This window comes from Heloderma suspectum, chromosome 1 (genome assembly GCF_057233095.1).
Source record: "Heloderma suspectum isolate Gila_16-S chromosome 1, 16-S_ref, whole genome shotgun sequence".
Taxonomy (NCBI): Eukaryota; Metazoa; Chordata; class Lepidosauria; order Squamata; family Helodermatidae; genus Heloderma; species Heloderma suspectum.
In genome coordinates, this window is record NC_139458.1 from 122,982,106 (window position 1) to 123,001,525 (window position 19,420).

At 42.4% G+C, this 19,420-nt stretch overlaps 1 protein-coding gene across 4 annotated transcripts in view; it reads right to left on the reverse strand.

The window, feature by feature from the left end:
* KCNQ1 (potassium voltage-gated channel subfamily Q member 1) overlaps window positions 1-19,420 on the reverse strand; it is a 487,838-nt gene that overhangs the window by 31,807 nt on the left and 436,611 nt on the right. The window contains exon 17 of one of the 4 annotated variants that reach the window (XM_084855728.1): window positions 15,021-15,187. The exons of the other annotated variants lie outside the window; for them this stretch is intronic. Coding sequence (XP_084711854.1) covers window positions 15,149-15,187 — 39 coding nt within the window. The 3' untranslated portion in view covers window positions 15,021-15,148. Of the gene's footprint in view, window positions 1-15,020; window positions 15,188-19,420 lie in introns of those variants that run through there. 4 annotated transcript variants of the gene reach the window in all.

A 19,420-nucleotide genomic window follows, 5' to 3' on the forward strand; every position in this document is an offset into this window, starting at 1 on the left:
CACTGGGCCTGAGCACTTTGGCAGGCTGAGTCACACACCACAACCAGATTATATGGCTAACTCTATCCATCATTTATTCAGCAAGCAGCATTTTATACTTCAGTTGAAAGGACAAATTTGAAATATATATATTTCCATTTTTCATCCACCAGTGGAACAATGCTGTTGGAATTCCCATACTGAATTAGACCATCAGTTGCTAGCACTGGGTGGGGTTGGCTGGACAAAGAGAATTGGTTTAGTCTAGATTTGAACTATGTATTTACAATGTACTGTAAACTGATTCCATTCCAGCAGACTTACAATGAGTACTGTGTGAAAAAAAACCCTCTCTTGACTGTCTCTAAAGTATTTGCATTGTTTTATTTTGCCTGTGATAGTTTTCCACTTGTGAAAAATTAACAGTGTGCATACAGTAGTCCGTAGGTGATATTCATACAGCACTATCAATGCTACTTTCCCCACAATGACTGCAAAACAGCACTCTGCCTTCCAACAAGAATTATGAGAAGATTCTCCCATTCTCACAGTCATTAAATTTTGCACCATTATGTGAAGTGTTTCCACGTTAGCCTTTTCCTCAGCTACTGACACCATTCCCTTCCTCATTTGTTACTGGAAGTCCAGACAGTATTTCCCCCCAAACATGGCATTCCCACTTTCCCCCAGCTATCAGCTGGATAGTCTGGTGGGATGCTGGTCTGTAGTGATTTTTGGAGCTTCCATTGCAACTGCAGCACAGTCCTTTCCAGGTGTGAACTGATTATTGTCTCATCTGGTTTGGAGTCATGGTATTGTCTCACTCCTGGTATGGAATGATGGGACTGTTGACTGCATGTAATTCTGCCTCTCCTCATTACCTCCCCCTGCCGTTTTCACTATACCCTCTTTCTTGGTTTCCTCTGCTATGGGATTCTAGGAGAACCCTCTTGTCAATCTCAATTAAAAGTGAAGCAGCTTTTCCTGACTCACTGCAGAGGTGGCAAGAAACCCTTGTTAGATTCACCCTTGCTACCTTGACCAGAAGAAACACACGGATGGGCATGGGGCTGCTGGGCCTACAGAAAGCTTCTGATGGAGCTTGGGTTGCTACTACCTAATGCCAAAACTGTTTGCTACTCACTCTGGTTTTGTTGCTAGCTTTTCAGGTGATTCACCACTGGCCACTGATCAGGCACAGTTGCAGATCTTACCCCTATAGCATGAATGTGCCTGTCTTCAGCTCACACTGATCCTGGCTATTAGTCCTGATGGGTCTATGCTATCTCCAGTATCAGAAGCAGTGAGCCTATGTACACCAGGTGCTGGGGAACATGGGTGGGAGGGTGCTGTTGCACTCAGGTCCTGCTTATGGATTTCCCATCGACAGCTGGTTGGCCACTGTGCGAACAAAATACTGGATGAGATGGACCCTTGGTCTGATCCAGCATAGCTCTTTTTATGTTCTTATAACCAATTGCATTGTAAAATGTTTTCCATTTCCTGGGGCCTGCATGATGTCAACAACATATTCTCTTACACTGCAGCACTCCTGCTCCTATCAAAACTTTGAGCACTCCCATTTTTGGCAAAGGTAGAGCATGGGACATGTCAGCATGTGCCAGTTCAGACATGCCCTGGCTCTTTTGTATAATGACTTTTAAAAACAATGTATGGCCAAGTATTATTCTTTGTTAATGTTTCTGGTGAGCTATTTTTTCCAGTTCTCTAGCAGTGCCTCTGAACTGTAAAGCTGGAATTCAGAAGCAACCAAACATTTGGAGCACAATCAACTGGAAACTTCTGCTGAGTTCATTTTAGTCAGACTTGCACAGCTTATCTGAACTTTTTCAAGTCTGTGAAATTAGGCAGATTGTATTAGGAAGTCTGGATTTCTTACAGCATTTCAGCACTTCTATTTCTTTACCTGAGTTTACAAACACAGATGTGAGTTAATGGAAAAAATAGGTAACAGAATTCATAGAATCATAGAATAGTAGTGTTGGAAGGGGCCTACAAGACCATTGAGTCCGACCCCCTGTTCAGTGCAGGAATCCAAGTCAGAGCATCCCCAACAGATGGCTGTCCAGCCTCATCTTGAATGCCTCCAGTGTGGGAGAGCCCACTACCTCCCTAAGTAATTGGTTCCATTGTCGTATTGCTCTAACAGTCAGGAAGTTTTTCCTGATGTTCAGCCGGAATCTGGCTTCCTGTAACTTGAGCCCATTATTCTGTGTCCTGCACTCTGGGATGATCGAGAAGAGATCCTGGCCTTCCTCTCTGACAACGTTTCAAGTACTTGAAGAGCGCTATCATATCTCCCCTCAGTCTTCTCTTCTCAAGGCTAAACATGCCCAGTTTGCGGAGTTATCCCCCCACTTTCCCCCAATGTGCACACTTTTGCCTGAAGAAGCCAAAATCTCTGATTCTCCAGTGCAGCATCTAAAGCCCCCCTATGAGAGTAGTTCTCCCCCCAATTTTGTCCAATTCCAGCAAACTATTGTGGAGTTATTCCTCCCCTCCTTCCCCCAATGTGTACAGATTTCCCTGAAGAAGCCAGAATCCCAGATTCTCCAGTACAGCATCTGAAGGCTTCCCTTGAGAGCAGCCCAGCACCCCAATTTTGCCCCATACCAGCAAACTGCCATACAGTTATAGCTTCTACCACCACCCCTTTCTCCTTCTATGGGCACTTTCTCCCTGCTTGCAATGATAGGCTCCCATGATCTTGAGATCTTGCCAGATTGTTCTGGCAATAAAGCTCTTATGCATCAGAGAAGCAACTTTACACAACATCGGAGAAACAAGTGACATCAGAGAAGCGCATAATCACTGAGGCGAATTGCTCCCACTGGTGATTCTGAAGGCTCAAAAGAGTGCTCTAGGGCTTTGATGTGCTGGAAAGGCAGGCGAGTTACTTTAGTTACCTAGGTTACTGAGGGCATGGCCAGGTGAAAGACACACCCCTAGGAACACCCCGATCATACCAAATTTAAAGTGGAGGGATGGGCACACAGCAGCTGAACTGCAGGGGAGCCCAATTAAACAACAACAACAGAGTAAAAGTACTCTGCAAAAATGCGGCTTCCCCACAGGCAAACACCGGGGTGGCTGCTGACTGGCCACAACATCATCTGCCGCAAAGGATCTCCAACCAGTCCCATTCCACAGCAAATCACCCATGAAGACAGGTCCCTGGTCACCACATCTCCAAAAGTATACTGTAGAGTTGGAAAAGGTGCAGGAAAGGGCAACCAAAATGATCATGGGGCTAGAGCAACTCCCCTATCAGGAAAGGTTGTAATGCCTGGGACTGTTTATCTTAGAAAAATGGTGAGTAAGGGGAGACATATAAGGAAGGCTGAACAAAGGAAGATAGATGCTTTTGAAGTGTGGTGTTGGAGGGAAATTCTGAGAGTGCCTTGGACTGCAAGAAGATCAAACCAGTCCATACTCCAGGAAATAAAGCCAGACTGCTCACTTGAAGGAATGGTATTAAAGGCAAAACTGAAGTACTTTGGCGACATAATGAGAGGACAGGATACCCTGGGGAAGATGCTGGTGCTAGGGAAAGTGGAAGGCAAAAGGAAGAGGGGCCGACCAAGGGCAAGATGGATGGATGATATTCTGGAGGTGACGGACTTGACCTTGGGGGAGCTGGGGGTGGCGACGGCCGTGTCAGGGTGGACACTGAGCCCATAGAATCCCAGAGTAGTTCTGATTCTGAGGAAGAGCAGTCGCTCCTGGGAGAGGAGCGCACTCCTCTTTTTCAGGACCAACAGCTGACGGAGATTCCTCCCACCAGCATTCCTAGTTTAGTTAGCAGTCCAGGGAGTGACCAAGCACAGATAGCAGACTTGGTGGATGCGCGACGCAGACGCAGAGAGCGGCGCCAGATGGAGGGCGCGGAAAGGAGGCGAAGTGCCAGGTTGGCGCGCAAACAACGGCTGTGCCCAGAGGCTCCAAGGGAAAAGGGGAGGGACTCTCCCTAGTCCTTAAGTTCAGGGGTCTAGCTGTCAAGGGCTCCTTGGAGGTCTCTCTCTGTCTAAACCAGTAGCCAAGTCCAGACACAGACAAAGGAATTCCTTTCAAAGCTTTATTCTTCTTTTACAACTTAACAACTATACCGATTGCAACTAGATCTGAGCAGCACAGGACCTATGCCCTAAGTTGGAACAGTTGGTCCCCGTTTGAAAGGGAATTACTGGCAGACCCCTGAACTTAAGGACCTGGGAAAGAGGAGTGCACTCCTCTCCCAGGAGCGACTGCTCTTCCTCAGAATCAGAACTACTCTGGGATTCTATGTGCTCAGGGTCCACCCTGACAGGCCGACAGGAAGCTCTGGTGTGGGCTGGTCCATGAAGTCACAGAGTGGAAGCAACTGAATGAATAAACAACAACAACAAAGGGGAGACATGGTAGATATTTACAACATTATGCATGTGTCAAGAAAGTGCATTCTAGAACCCAGAGTTATCCCATGAAGCTGAATGGTGGGAGATTCAGGACAGATAAAAGGAAGCACTTCTTCACGCAGTGCTTATCACAAGTAGTAGAGATGGCCACCAACTTGGATGGCTTTAAAAAGGGATAAGTCAAATTCATGGAGGAGAACGCTATCAGTGGCTCCTGGCTATATGCCTCTGTATACCAGTTGCTGTAGAACGTGAGAGGGAAGGTGCTGTTGCACTTATCTCCAACTTGTGGGCTAGTTGACAACTGTGTAAACAGAATGATAGACTCAGTGGACCGTTCATCTGACTCAGTGTGTGTGTGTATACACACACACACACACACACACACACTGTTGTCAGTCTTTCTATCTTTCTTATATATTTTAACTTAAGACTGACTGCATCTATAGTGGATTCAGAGCCTCCTTATTGCTTTGTTGTTGTGCCGCTTTACACCTACTTCTGTGTGTGTGTGTGTATGTGTGTGTATATATCGACATCTATAAAATATATATAATACTGATATTGTGTGAACACATAGGATTATAGGCAGTCAGCCTGTTTTTTTTTTTTAATCTCCCCCAAAATAATGTTTATTTTTAAAAAAAATTTAAAGGCACCTTCAGTTTATGATGGTGCCCCTCACGTTAAATTTTTTTAGCAATGGAAATACACATCTGGAACCCTGACAAAAGAAAGGCAGTTGTTGCAGGGAAGCAGCTTTGGGGAGGGGAGTGTCAGGGGGACATTGGTAAGTGGAAGAAGGGTAACACCCTTTTCTTCCACTTCCCAATTTTCTACTGCAAACTGTGCTCTTCTGAAACTTGTGATGGAGAAGTGGTAACAGAAAGATGGTTTGAAAATTTGAGCTGTTCAGGTTATGTTTAATTGCAGCCTAAATGCGCTACGTATAACCTCATTCATCTGAGAGAGCCTGAGAGATAACTCAGATATTTTGAATGAGGTAACCAGGTAATTGTACATACTGTGAAACAATACTGTCATCCATTGATTTGATTTTGTCTTTTTTCACTATTTCTGCTAGAAGAGCGCGACGTTCCTTTTTTTGGCATGTGAGTACTTCTGCTTTCCCAATCACTCCAAAATGTACATCCTTGCATATGTCAAATTAAATCCCTTTACTATGATAAAACTATAGATGGATATGTTATGTAGCTTCATAGGGAAATGTAGCTTCCTTGGCTTGAGTAAAACCTCACTTCTAGAAAAAATATGGGCCCTGCCCATATTTGCTTCAGTGGTTTGGGAGCAACTCTTTTGAGGTTGTATCCAATTGTTAAAGTTGTTGCAATACTACTGGTAGGCTATCAAGGGTGATCAGATGCAAAAAGGAGACAACTCTGTTTAGATATGGACATTAATGTAGGTATATTTTGTCACGGAGAGGTGTGAAAAGATGCATCTCCTATGCACCTGTTACACCTGCAGGAGCTCTCTATTTCACATCTGATCAGCCTAATGCTGCCAAAATTAAAAATGGTTGTAAGACCATGTTTGTAAGACCATGCTCCACAACACTGATTAGAAATGGAACTTATTATGGAAGTGCACACCGAGTATTATGTATAGAACCTATTGTTGATTTACCTCATATCTTCCTCCATGCCTTGTGACTCCTCTCTGTACCTGGAACCTCTGTGGGCCAAACTACAGGTGTTGTAAGGAGCCACATATATCCACGTGTTTGCCATGTTCACTTATAAAGCGTGGGGTAAATGGAGGGTTCTGCTTTTATCACCAAAGGAGACATGATGGCACAGGCCTTCATGTCTCCTTTGGCCCTGTGAGTCCTTTTTCTTTTTGCTCATTGCCAGTCCAGGATTCTTCCCTGCTTCCTCTTCCCATCCTTGTTTTGACCATCTAATGGTCTGCAGTCCTACTTCAGAGATCTGTACAGTGCCTAGCACACATTTAGCACTAAAAACGTTAAGTTGTTGCTGCTGCTGGTGGTGTCAGTAATAGTAGTCATAGTCATAGTTTTAGTAACTGTGGTAGCGGCACTTCCATGGTCAAATATGCTCACGTCCTATATCTTGTAAAGTACTGGCATAGGCAATAAATCCCACTTTCTAGTGAGCCAAACAATGCTGGCTCCAGGCTTTTGAGGGCCCCGGGGCAAGACCCCCTTAATGGCCCTCTTTCTGAGTGAGTCTATTTTCACTGCCATTTTCACCAGCTGCTCTTGCTCCTCCTCCTCTTTCTCATCATTGCTCCCACTTGCTTGCTTGCCAGGCAGAGAGCCAGTGAGCCCATAGGCAGTGGCATCTCCTGCTCCCCCTTCCCACCACCACTGTTGTCTGGGCCAGAGCGAGAGGCAGGTGAACAAGCCGGTTGCGATGGTGAGGAGGAGGAGCAGGGCCAGGGCTCTTGTCAGTGGGCCCCTGCTGGGGTGTGGGCCCTCAGCAGGTGCCGAATCATGACTACCCTTGATGCCATCCCTGGAGCCAACGTCTTACTACAACTCATGTTTAGCTGAGACCTGAGAGCTAAATTTCGTGCTTACATCCACATACAAGTCCTCAAGACATTTGGCCATAATTTCACGAAGATTGTAAATATTTGTTACTGCATATTTGTCTGAGTGTACAGTCTCTTTTTAAAGTGTGAAGAACTACACAACTAACATAGCAGAGTTATGTATTCATTCTATGGCTCATGTAAATAAATATGAGCATCTTGGCTTGGGTTATTGCACTGGGGAAGCATCTTCCAAACATGAGCATTTTATCGGGCCAGAGGGATTCTCTCTCTCTCTCTCCTCCCTCCCTGTCTCTAAGTTCATGAACCTGTTACAACTTGTTTCCAGAGAAAAATTTGGAACTGCTGTTGTTAAAAAAAAAACAAAAAAAAAACAGCACTCCACTAAGAATGAAGAGAAGTGAAGAAAGAAAAGCTGTCTCTTTTGTTGGGAAGTGTTAAACAATTTTGTTGGAACATGTTCGCTCATGGTATGTTTACTAAGTCAGGGAACTGATAAAGGAGAAACCTGATAATCATCTCTTTTCTACTCTGTGCTTTAGGCTACACTTTCTACTCCAGATCACAACCAAGTTGACATATACGAACGTCTATCTCCACAGTATCTAAACAATTTTTACTCTTTTAACTTGTTCCTTTTCACAACACTCCTCTAGGACAGCAGAGCACACAAAGGGCTCTGTTTTACAGGATGGAACTAAAACAAAAAGGCAGACCAAATAAATGAACCTCGGTCTCTTTGGTTGTACCATGCCACGGCTATCATTAAATCACCCGCTTTCTATGAAGTTTTTCATGGTTAATACCTTGGTGTGAAAGGCTGAAGTTAATATTTAATTTAGGAAAACTGCTATAAAATTAATGATTTTTGTTAACTGCTCCTGACTTGCATCCACATGGAAATCTTGATGTGGTTAAGGAAAACTGGGAGGCAACCCCAACAATCGCTCAGTTCTTTCTTTATGATCTCCAGTTCAATGTAGCATTATTATATTGCTATTGTGCAGCAGCTTTTCTTCCTTCCTTTCTTCCTTTCTTCCTTCCTTCCTTCCTTCCTTCCTTCCTTCTTCTTACCCTGTTTAGTGGTGACAGAATTTGTGCACTAATGAAAGCAAAGAGGAAACCAAGGCTCAGGTGGATTTCACCATTTTGGTGATTCTAGGGTTTCTGAAAAGAAACAAGGATTTCTTTTCAGTTTGCAAATTAGAAAATGTCCCATTCACAACCCCGAATGAGAATGCATCTTCTCTGAAAATGTCTGCAAATTTCCAAACTTTTGTTCACATCCAAAAATGAACACTTTAAAAAAATGCATACATTAAGAAATGCACACTTTAAAAAATCCAAGACTTTAAAAATGCACACTTTTAAAATTCACATTTTCATGCTTTATTCAATGGAAGAAAAGTGTGCACTTTTGAAAAATGTGCACTTTTCTTGTTCAAATGAATGGGGAGGGGGGAAAAAGGTAGCAAAAGAGAACAGCAGCGAGCCAAACTGAGCTTTGAAGTAAAGTTTGGAGAATTTGAGTGAGCGCAAGCATCTCTGGTTCTCCCATCCCTATATGACTCTCTTCCCAGTCACCATACACAGGATGGAGCATTGCACTCAGCATCAAGGAATTGCAATTAAGAATGGAGGAAGGACAAGAGTCAGTTAGCTAAGTTAAGACTGCAACCCCTCAAAAGGTATTAGGAAACAAGTCCCATTTAACTTAGTCTTTCAGTTTCTATTGCTTTGAATCTGTTACTGTATTGGGTTTTATTTTGTTTTTGTTTTTATTTCAAACTTTTATATCATATTTTATCAAGTTGTATTTTATGGTTTAATTGTTGTGAAGCTGCCCAGAGAGTTTTGGTTATTTGGCAGTATAGAAATATAATCAATCAATAAATAGTGGGACTAAATTCCAAGTAAAGATGTTTAGGATTTGGCTGTATGACACAGACTATCAAGTGATACCCCTTGCTCCTCCCAGAAAAAAAGGAAATTACAGTTTTGCCTGATTTGCATAGAAATATATTCTTAAAATGGAAAGAGTTCAAATTCCGGTGATTTGCATGTTTTGTTTTATACTGTTCTATCATGTTTCTTGCATTTGAAATGCAGGAATAATCCAGACTTTTAAGTGCTTTCTATAGAATTTCTTAATGGACAATCATTAAAGTTACGGACTAGTTAGAAACTTTTAAAATGACTGGTAGAAACACGTGGTTAAGCTGCCAAAAAAGGGAAAATGGAAAAATGTCTTCAAGAGGTAGATAAAAGAAAGGCAGGGATAAGTATCAGAAGCAGTTTATCAGAACATGCAAACACTTTTTTTGAACTATGAAAAAAATTAAACTTTATGGCTCCTTTGCAATCAGGGATTTTTTTCCTGCCACAAAGTGCCTGCTAACTTTAAAACTTAGCTGAGCATGTTTGCACTGGTAGAAAATAGCACTGGTCATTCCCAGTTAATTTTGGGTTGTACTTTTTTAAGTTTTGAGAGAGAGAAAAAGCTTTTAAATGTCAGCCTGCTGTAATAGCCTGTGGTTAGTATTTTTAAAGACAATGAGGAAAGGAAAGATGCACATTTGGGAAATGATGGTGTTTGCTTTTGATTGCTGATAAGACCAATGTCGATATTCTTTTGAGCATCTCTTATGAACAATGACTTTCAGAAAATGTACACATGAACTGGTTCAGACATGGAACCCATTTGTACTTCTTGTTACATTTGCATCACTCTGCATCCATGAGGGTTTCTCTCATCCAGAAACTGTACTTACGCAAATCCCCTTAGTTTCACAGATAGAATAAGGCAGAAGTAGACAACCTGGTGCTCTCCAGCTATTTTGGACTACAACTCCCATAATCCCTGATCATTAGTCATATTGGCTGGGGATGATGGAAATTATAGTCCAAAACATATGGAGGACACCAGGTTGCCTACCCTTGGAATAAAGTGTAAGGCATCTTCAGGCCACGGAGTGGCTAAAGTTTAGTCCTACCTGCGACATGAAACCCATTTTCCATTTTTTTACTCTCTCTCTCCTTTTCTTAAAAAAAAAAAAAAACCCTCTAAAGAAATAGCACTGATCAGGTCTTGATCTAAACAACTAAAGACCAATGGTTCACCACACAGACACATTCCTTGTTAAACTCAATAAGAAAGTGCATCTTGCATTTTGCAATGTTATTTTGCTGTTAAAATCCAGATTGGAGTTTTCTAAGGAGCTTAATGCAGAAGACCGATGCTATAAAATGGGAATATACTGGAAGAAACAACAACTGCATAGTATTGCACACAAAGAAGACAAGGCTGTAGAGATAAACATTTTGAAGTAACTTGCACACCAACAATTAGCCACTGTTCAAGCTTATATAATAAGCACCTTTGTTTATCTAGAGACTTGTGTTTCTCTAAGAAGCTCTGCACTTCATCCATTTCTGTGTTCCAGAGATAACAGCCCTGCTATTATTTATGTGATTATTTATCCCAGCAAGAAAGACAGCCTATAATCTCTGACTCTGAGATGATTCATCCCGTGAATGTATAAAATAAATCAGAACTTGAAGTGGTTCTCGACACTTTCATTTCTCTTCAGAGGCATTATGTGCTGTGCCTTCTGAAATTATCACAGAAAAAAGAAGGCGACTCATACAGTGATGTGGGTTTTCCAGAAAATTTTGAATTGGAAAACTTTCCAGTGCAAATTAGGTTACTTTGCATAGGAAAAAAATCATTTGCACCAGAAAATGTTCTGATGCCTTAGAGCAGGGGTGGACAACTTGTGGCCCTCCAGATGTTTTGGCCTACACCTCTCATCGTCCCTCACCACTGGCTATGCTGGCTGGAGCTGATGGGAACCGTAGGACAAAACAAGTGGAGGGCCACAATCACCCATCTCTGCACACAGCTCACCTCTTCTATATCCTTCAGTTCAACAAAGAAACAGGAACGTGAGCCTTGCCACAGGAATAGGTAGTACCAGAGAAAGGGTTGTGGGGCGGGGGTAAGTGCCTCCCAACAAGTTGGTCACCCCACCCCACTCCCATTGCTGGAGCCTGATGGTAACTTGAAGGAAAGGCACTTTTCACATGCTCTCCTACCCCAGTGCACTTTGCTCTTTCTGTGTACTCCCCTACATTTTTTTTTGTACTGTCAATGGTCATAAAACCATCATCTTTATGCAGAACATTAGAAGTCTCCTTTAGTGAACTATGATCTTGTAAAACAGAACTGCTCAGTGTTGTACTGGTAAATTTCAAAGTGTAGGAACTCAACCTGACAGCCCCCTTAGAAACTACCCAAGAAGAGTCCAAAAATCCAGGCAACTGTGTTGACACACAGGCATCTGTGGGCAATATTCAATGCTGCCCATCTGTGGGGGGGGGGGCACCACTGCTTTTCTGCATGTAACCAGCCCTGCTGATTCTGTTGTAGAAGCTGCACCCATCACTTGCACAATGGAGATTTAGCGCTTCTGGTCCAGAAGTGGAAGCGGAATCCAAAAGTTGCCCAGCATGTGCCAGCACGTGCTGCAACCCACTGGCTGGGGTGATTGTGCAAACTTGGTCACTGTCTAAGGCTAGCCTACCTAACAAAGAGATAATGTACCCAACCACCCCGCAAGCTTATAACACTGGCAAATACTGCTCTGGCAGATGGCGTCATTGGTCCTGCTGTGAAAAAAGTGCTGGAGCTGTCCTCTCCCCATTCCCACTCCATTCCACTACTTGTGCTGATGGATTTTACAAAAGGGAGGTTGTTAATACTGAGAAATCCCTTTACTAGAAACATGAACTCCTTTCATCCATCTTACTAGTGCGTCTGTATCTTAGATGGAAACAAGAAGATGGTGTATGTTTTTAGGGATAATGGCAACTTCACATAGATTATTTTTGCCATGAAGCACTGACAGGCAGAGAAATAGAATACATTTATTTCTGGATGTAAAAAGACATGCTTAAAAAGGCTTTTAATGTTTTGTTGGCAGATGACATGGGCTAACTAAAGCTAAAAAAGTAAGAATAAGTTCAGGTTCAATCTATCATGGGCATTCAATAGCAATTATAACTCCAAAAATGTATACTCAGTGGGCCTCAAGACTGCTGCTAACAATGTTAATGGAGCAAGAGGTATTAGGCAATTGAAAAAGGAAAGTCAGACGGTATTTCAAAAAGATACGCAACAAACTAAAGGTGAACTCAGGCAGCCTTTTATCTTTTTAAGCAACCTTTCAAAATACATTTTCCTGTTCCTCAAACAGGAAGGAAATGTTTATTTATTTATTTATTTATTAAATTTATTAATCGCCCATCTGACTGGTCACCCAGCCACTCTGGGCGATGTACAACCCACCATAAAACAATTTAAAACAATAAAATTTTACCATAAAATGTTCCCCAAATAGAAGTTGCTTTATGAGGAGTCTGATATTCTGAAACTCTGCTGCCATTTCAATTTTCTTAGAATGCCATGGATGCTGTATAAGGAGGCAGTCATGTGGTTCAGCCCAGATGTGATTGTTCCTCAGGAATATCTATATTTCTGGATAGCTCACTGGTTGTTATAATAAACCATTAAATGGGCCTACATACTCCAAAGATTATATTCATTCATTCATTCATTTATTAAAAAGGGATGATTGACCTCTCTTGATTTTATAATATTGTGAACTTTGCTATAGTTATTGTGAAGTATGGAAAAAGAGAATCAACACAACAAATGCTCTTAAAGGTACACTGCTCTTTAAAAAAAATCCTTCATATATCCAGGATAATATCTTTGAACCTACTAGCGAATCTTGCCAATTGAAATCTGAAATAGCAACTCTGCAGCACTCCTTAGCCAAAGTTTGCCAAACTCATGTTAGGCAGCAATCCACTGTGGAAAAACGCAGCTGTGTGAATTCAGCCATACTTAACATTTCTAACTCCATAAACATTTCATAAGTTTAAAACTCCACCCATTCTTGAAACACCCTAATTTCTTACACTTAGGTGTGATTTTTAAAAAATGCCATTTGAAGACTTTCAGCTCATATAGTCTCCTTTCATCTACGTTACAAGAACCAAAGCCTGGAATTAACAGCACTGGGAGAAAAGCAACCTAGAGAAATTAAGTTAAAAAGCCTGCTAGAAGAGTGGGTAATTAGAGCCGCAATTCAGTGTATGGAGTGAGCTGCACAGAAAGGCTTGCATGCATGCATGCATGCACAGAGGTTTTTTTAAAGTTTTTTTTTTCCTGGTCAGCACTCTACTTGCAATTTTTATTTTAATGCAGTATGGTAAAAAAGTATTTGATAACGTAAAAGTGTTTGAATTGTTGTAAACCACCTAGAGAGCTTCGGCTATGGGGTGGTAAAGAAATAATTATGATGATGATGCAACATTTTGACTGAGAGTTTCTTGTCACTTTCTAGATTGTCATCTGTGCCTGTATCCATCTGTGCCTGTATCCACATTCTTCTTGGCTGGAAGCTAAAGGGGCCAGGTAGTCTTCTGTTTGCACCAGGGGTGGGTGGGAGCTCTTCAGCTCCTATTCCAGTAACAGTTCTGACCCCCCCCCACACACACCAAATTTCATCTCCTTTCCAGTCTGGGCCCTCCAACGTGAAGCTGCTGTCCCTTATGTCCACACAGAAGTTCATGCTTACGGTGTTTGGGATCCCAGCCCTTATGTTCTTGCTATATTTACACGCATTTATAGAGAAAAGCATATCGATTTGATGAAGCACTGCAACAAAACCAAATGAAACAAATGAAGACATGTCAAAGTGTGTGTATTTTCAACCTGTGTGTGCGAGAGAGAGGGAGGGAGGGGGTAACATCCCACCCTAAGTGCAGATGTCCTTAGTTGTGTCAGGAGTGTACATAAATTGGATGCACATCCAAATGGGCTACTGAAAACACTATAGCGTGAAAGACATCTATGCTCGGATGCTCATTTGGATGTGAACCTCATTTATGCCTGCTCCACATCCAGCTAAGGAGGAGTCACAATTGGAAGCCTGCTCCCGGTGTGGATCTTCTTCATTGGACTGGGGTCTTTGCTCCATGGAGCTGCAACTGTTCCGCTCATTGGGGGACAGCTTGAGCAGAGGGGCTGTGGTGGATCTCCCAGGGTCAGCTCCATGGGGGTGGTTACAGGGACAGTTGCTGCAGTCCAGCTTTCAGGAAATTGAAGAGACAGACATCATGGGCCAGCATCTCCCTCCCTGATGGTGCACATTGCCTGACCCCAGTGCTTTCCCTTAAGGCCCCAGGGGAACTCCCCATATTGGTGGGTTGAGGGCTTGCGCCTACAAACTGCCAATCTTCGCTGCCAATGTTCTGAGGCTCCATGAAGGCAGCACACATATGCAGCCCTTGTCTTCTGCTGGTTTAGGAAGGGGGTAGTCAGGACTTTAAAGAAATCAGGGGTGGTGTCAAGGGTAGGCATGATTCAGCACCTGCTGAGGGCCCACACCCCAGCAGGGGCCCACTGACAAGAGCCCTGGCCCTGCTCCTCCTCCTCACCATTGCAATCTGCTTGTTCACCTGCCTCTCGCTCTGGCCCAGACAACAGTGGTGGTGGGAAGGGGGAGCAGGAGATGCCACTGCCTATGGGCTCACTGGCTCTCTGCCTGGCAAGCAAGCAAGTGGGAGCAATGATGAGAAAGAGGATAAGAGCTGGTGACAATGGCGGTGAGAATGTAGACTCATTGAGGGAGGAGGCCTATTGAGTGTGCCCACGGGCCTTTTATGCTGTATTTTATTATCTTGTGAATTGCTGTGAACCACCCAGAGCTTTGGCTATTGAGTGGTATAGAACTAACTAACTATAAAATAAAAAGCTGGAGCCGTCACTGAAAGAAATCCAAGGTTTTCCTGAATATCAAGGTATCACTCATTTATACAGGAATCCACTCTGACTCTCTGCCCTGGGTCCATTTTGTTGTCCAGCATGTCTGCTTCACATAAGACATGTACTTGACTTGTGTGCAGTGATATATAATAGTCATCAGAATATGAATGCCTTTCACATTCTGAAAGGAATATGTTCTATACTGTTTTGTGCATATGTGTGAGAAATTGTTTGGAGGCTGTACATTTTGTTTTAAATAAGTTTAATATTGAAATACTGAAGTAGTGAAGGCATGGAATCTACATAAAACATTACTCAGATAAGCAGTAGCCCCTGGTTAATCTTTCTCGTGGTGCCATATAGAAAGCAGTAGTCACACTGATTATGGGACAGCTTGCATTCCAGCGGTCTCTTCCACTTCCTGAAAATCCATTAAAAAAAATCTCTTTAAAGCCCTGGGACGTGTTTCCCAACAACAAAAGGAGAAATGAATGGAGGAGTACATCAGCTTTGCTGTGCTTTGGTCCATGCAGGGCTCCACGAGCAGGTTCTCCGCACCAGTAAAAATCGCTTCACAGAACATACTTCCTGGTGGGGGTGGGGGTTGGAGTGAACGTCATCTGACTGGCAGGGGCTGCTCAACCAATAAGAGAGTCTTCCCCCCTTTCTCCTTCCCCTGAAAGTCCAGACGTGCCTGCATTTCAGGAGTGAGCCTCACTGACCACAATGGGAGTTACTTCCAAGTAGACACACATATCCATGTGCTGGGAAAGGGGGGGGGGAAGAACACAAAGACAGGAAACCAGACCCCATTTGAACCCACAGGATCTCTATAATGAAGAGCTGAAGTAGTTACTTCCTAAGGCAATAAACCAAACTAAGGAGAATTGGAGCCTTGAGTCTGTGCTTTACCGCACTTAGGGAATTGGGCTTTAAACTGTGCCATGTCAATTGAAGGGGATCTCTGTAAGTTCTGATGTGGGCATTCAGAGGGCAAGCCTCACTGATCACAATGGGAGTTACTTCTGAGGAGACGCTAATTGGTTTGTGCAGGGACGGGAAACATGCAGGAGACAGCCCTTGACCGGGGTCATGGTGAAAGGCACAGCCCTGGGCAGGGCTAGCATACCTGAGCTAAATGCGGGGGTTGGGGCACACAGCAACTATACTAAGGAGAACCTGACTTAAGGAAAAGAATTAAGCAGTCTCAGGAAATCAGGTTTTCCCCTGATAAGCTCCGGGATGGCTGCTGGATGGCCACAATGTCATGTGTCCTTAATGACCTCAACACACAGCCAGCTCGGAGTAAATTGCTGGTGGAAACACCCAGCAAGCCCAAGTTCCAAGATATCTCATGCCATGTAACAACACAAGTCAGGTTAGTTTCTGAATCTCCAAATTGCTGTCCAACAATAAACACAAATCAGTTGCAAAAACAATATGGATGGATTTAGTTCATTTTAGATTTTTCCAGAGCCATCTTAACCTTTGTCTCACAACTAATTGTTTATCACTTGCTTTTTATATATATTATTTACATTATAGTACCTACAAGCCAAAAACTAAGCACTGCATGCTAAATATATATTGAAAAAACAGAATCCACAGAATAGACTCAAACTTACAATCTAAAACCTGAGGATGCAGGTTTTATCTCAGCGCAACCATTTATAGGCATCAGATATTTGCCCAGAATGTTGCCAGTCTTTTCTATGTAAAACAAGGAATGGCTGGTCTGGATTTACGAAGAAAGGTTGCTTTGTATGTAGGGTGTCCTGCATTTTTTAAACCTCTGCTATTATTGTCTTTATGCTAATGATTGGGAATTGTGGTTCAGAATCCACTCGGTTGGCACTAATGGGTGACCATTATCCCTGTGGGTATCCTCACAGCAGACTCAGTTGATGCCTATACAGAAAGTGGTGCTTTTAACGCCATCTGGCAATGAGGAGAGGCAAGCAGCAGTGAAGAAGAAAGAGGAGAAATCCCCCAGTGAGAGTACCAAGTAAGGAAAACGTTTCTGGGAAATAAGAGAGGGAGGGAAGGAAGAAGAAGATAACTCCTTCAGGGAAGTGGGCAGCCATTTTGCTCCAGTACTTGCTCCTAGTCTATTGGCAGCTGTGTTTGAACCTCCACATGTTATGTTTATAGATGGATACATTTAACACCTTCAGGGGTGTATTTAGACGCCCTAAGCCAAAATCCATGCTGCCCCCCTCCCCCCCGGCACTGCTGCTATTAGCCAGCAATAAACAGATAACCATTACAGAGGACAATGGCATTGTGTATATACCATGTAGCTATCTGGAATATAAACTGCTTATGGTGACTTACAGCACAAATCGTATGCATGTTTACTCAGAAGTAAATCTCACTGATTTCAATGGAGTTTGCTCCCAGGTAAGTGAGTATAGGAGTCGCAGCCTCTGAGGGAGTATGCATACACCAAACATTTTAGAGAATCATATCTTGGGAAAAGACATATATTTAGCCGGTCTAGAGCTTGCGGTATATTAACAACAGAGGTGAGCTAGTCCCAGAGATCAAAGGGATGGCAAAACCACTAAAAGCCATTCTTAAGATTAGGCAGAAGAGAAAAGAGCATTGTGCATCCCCTTGTAACAATACTTCTTAGATTTCTATATGCAAAATGTTGCATTAAGCTGACTTTTAAATGTATCCTCTGCACCCTTCTTATGCCCTGCCCAAAGTTTCTACGTCATTTTTGACATTAAATTATTTAGAAGATGTGGATATTTGTGTGCAAAATTCCAGTGTTTTAAAGGTTAAAAAGAACAGACAATGGAACTATTATTTTCTGTGTAAATCGGGCACGCATAGCTTAAATATAAGAAGCCATTTCAGCAATATTATTGAACTTGAACTGTGCCCGTTACATTTGCTATGGTATGTTTACTGTACTAAGATTCCCCCTCCCCCCAAAAAAATAAAAAAGGAATTTGGCTATGATCCAACTCAGACTGAAGCATTTTAAAGCCCCCTTATTTCAATTATCTTAAACACCCTTAACTCTGTGTTGGATTGTGGCCTTTGAATGCAACTCCAGATGAAAAAAATATACAATTTCAGAAACTTGGAATATGTACTGCTGCAGAGCAATTCCTAGTGGATATCTACTCCAAACTATTTTCTGACTTGACTTGCTATTAGCAGTCCAGACACAGTCAAAGCAATGCCCCCCCCCCAATCTCTCTAATCTAATTTCTATATCTAAGGAATTTCCCAGGAAAAGACAGTTTTATTGATGAGAAAAAGTAAATAGAAATATTTTCTAAGGTGTTGCCAGGAAACCAACTGAGCACTCAATGCAGCTAGTTAGTAGAAGAGGCACTGTGAGAGGCTAAAAATGACTGCAGTTTGTACACAGCCAAGAAACCAGCAGCAACATTTTGAGAAAAAACACAAAACAGTTTATACTAAATACATGTTAATACTGCATTTCTGCTGATGTAAAACTATACACATCATGTAATGTAAATTGTAAACTGTAAAAATGCACGTCCTTATAAATCATTTGAATAGTGTATGGTTTAATTTTACAATAGTTGTATTTACATGGATTCTTGGTGTTTTTGGCTGTAAATTCAAGCTATTTTTAAACATTATATATTTATTTTAATTGTTCATTTTATCTGGTAAACTATTTACTGGAGAGTTTGCCATTTAATGCTAAAAGAAAGGTGAGAGATGATTCCTAGAATCTCCTAAACCTGTCAAGAAAATCACAAGACTGCTACAGCTATATAGATACTTCTCCCCCACCTACATTCCCCCCTGTCCCCATGAAGGTTGCATAGATGTAAGAGCATGTGCAGAATATGTCCGTGTCCTGCAGCGTTCTTCTGCAATAATTGTTTTCATAAACATTCCACAGACGGACAACTGCTGTAATATGCTGCAGTCTTGGGACTGCCTGCATTTCTCATTTTAGACTGAGGGAGAAGAAGCCACACCCTGTCCCTTGGACAGAAATGTGTGCCAACATCTATGGACACAATGCACTAGCCACTGTCGCTGTGCAACCCTGTTTCAACATGGCTTGCACAAGTCTCTTGAACATGCCCAAACGAGGTTGCACAGCAACATTGCTTAGAGAGGATTGCTTCCTGCATGATCTGAAGTCAGTAGCAGCCAAGAGAATGTCTGGTGTCACTTTCTAAATTCTGTCCAGGTGCCTCAACTCAGAGCAGTCTTGGCTGGGGGTCAGACCTTTGAAGAAAACTGCCATTTATTTTTTCCAGTCAGAATCTTGGGTCAGACCCATCAGCTCAAAGCAAAAAACTCATCTGGAAACTGAATTTCACCTTGTTCCAATGTAAAAATCAGAAATCATTTCAAGGCCTGAATGGAACCAAGCCCAGGTTTGTTTGAGACATTGGTGAACCATAATGAAACTTTCCACAAGTTTCGGTGGAGTTTTTAGGGTTTATAAAAGAGCTGGATGCTAGTTAATTTTTGCCTGGGTTTCCTGCCAATCTTTTGCACAGATCATTACATTACAAGATACTATGCACATTTTCTTTTCAAAGATGACAAAAACATCATTCACAGGAAACTTTTTGAAAGCACTAACAATACTTACTCCCTTTTTGGAATGGGATACATTTCCACACGTAGCCACGCAAGTAAGTAT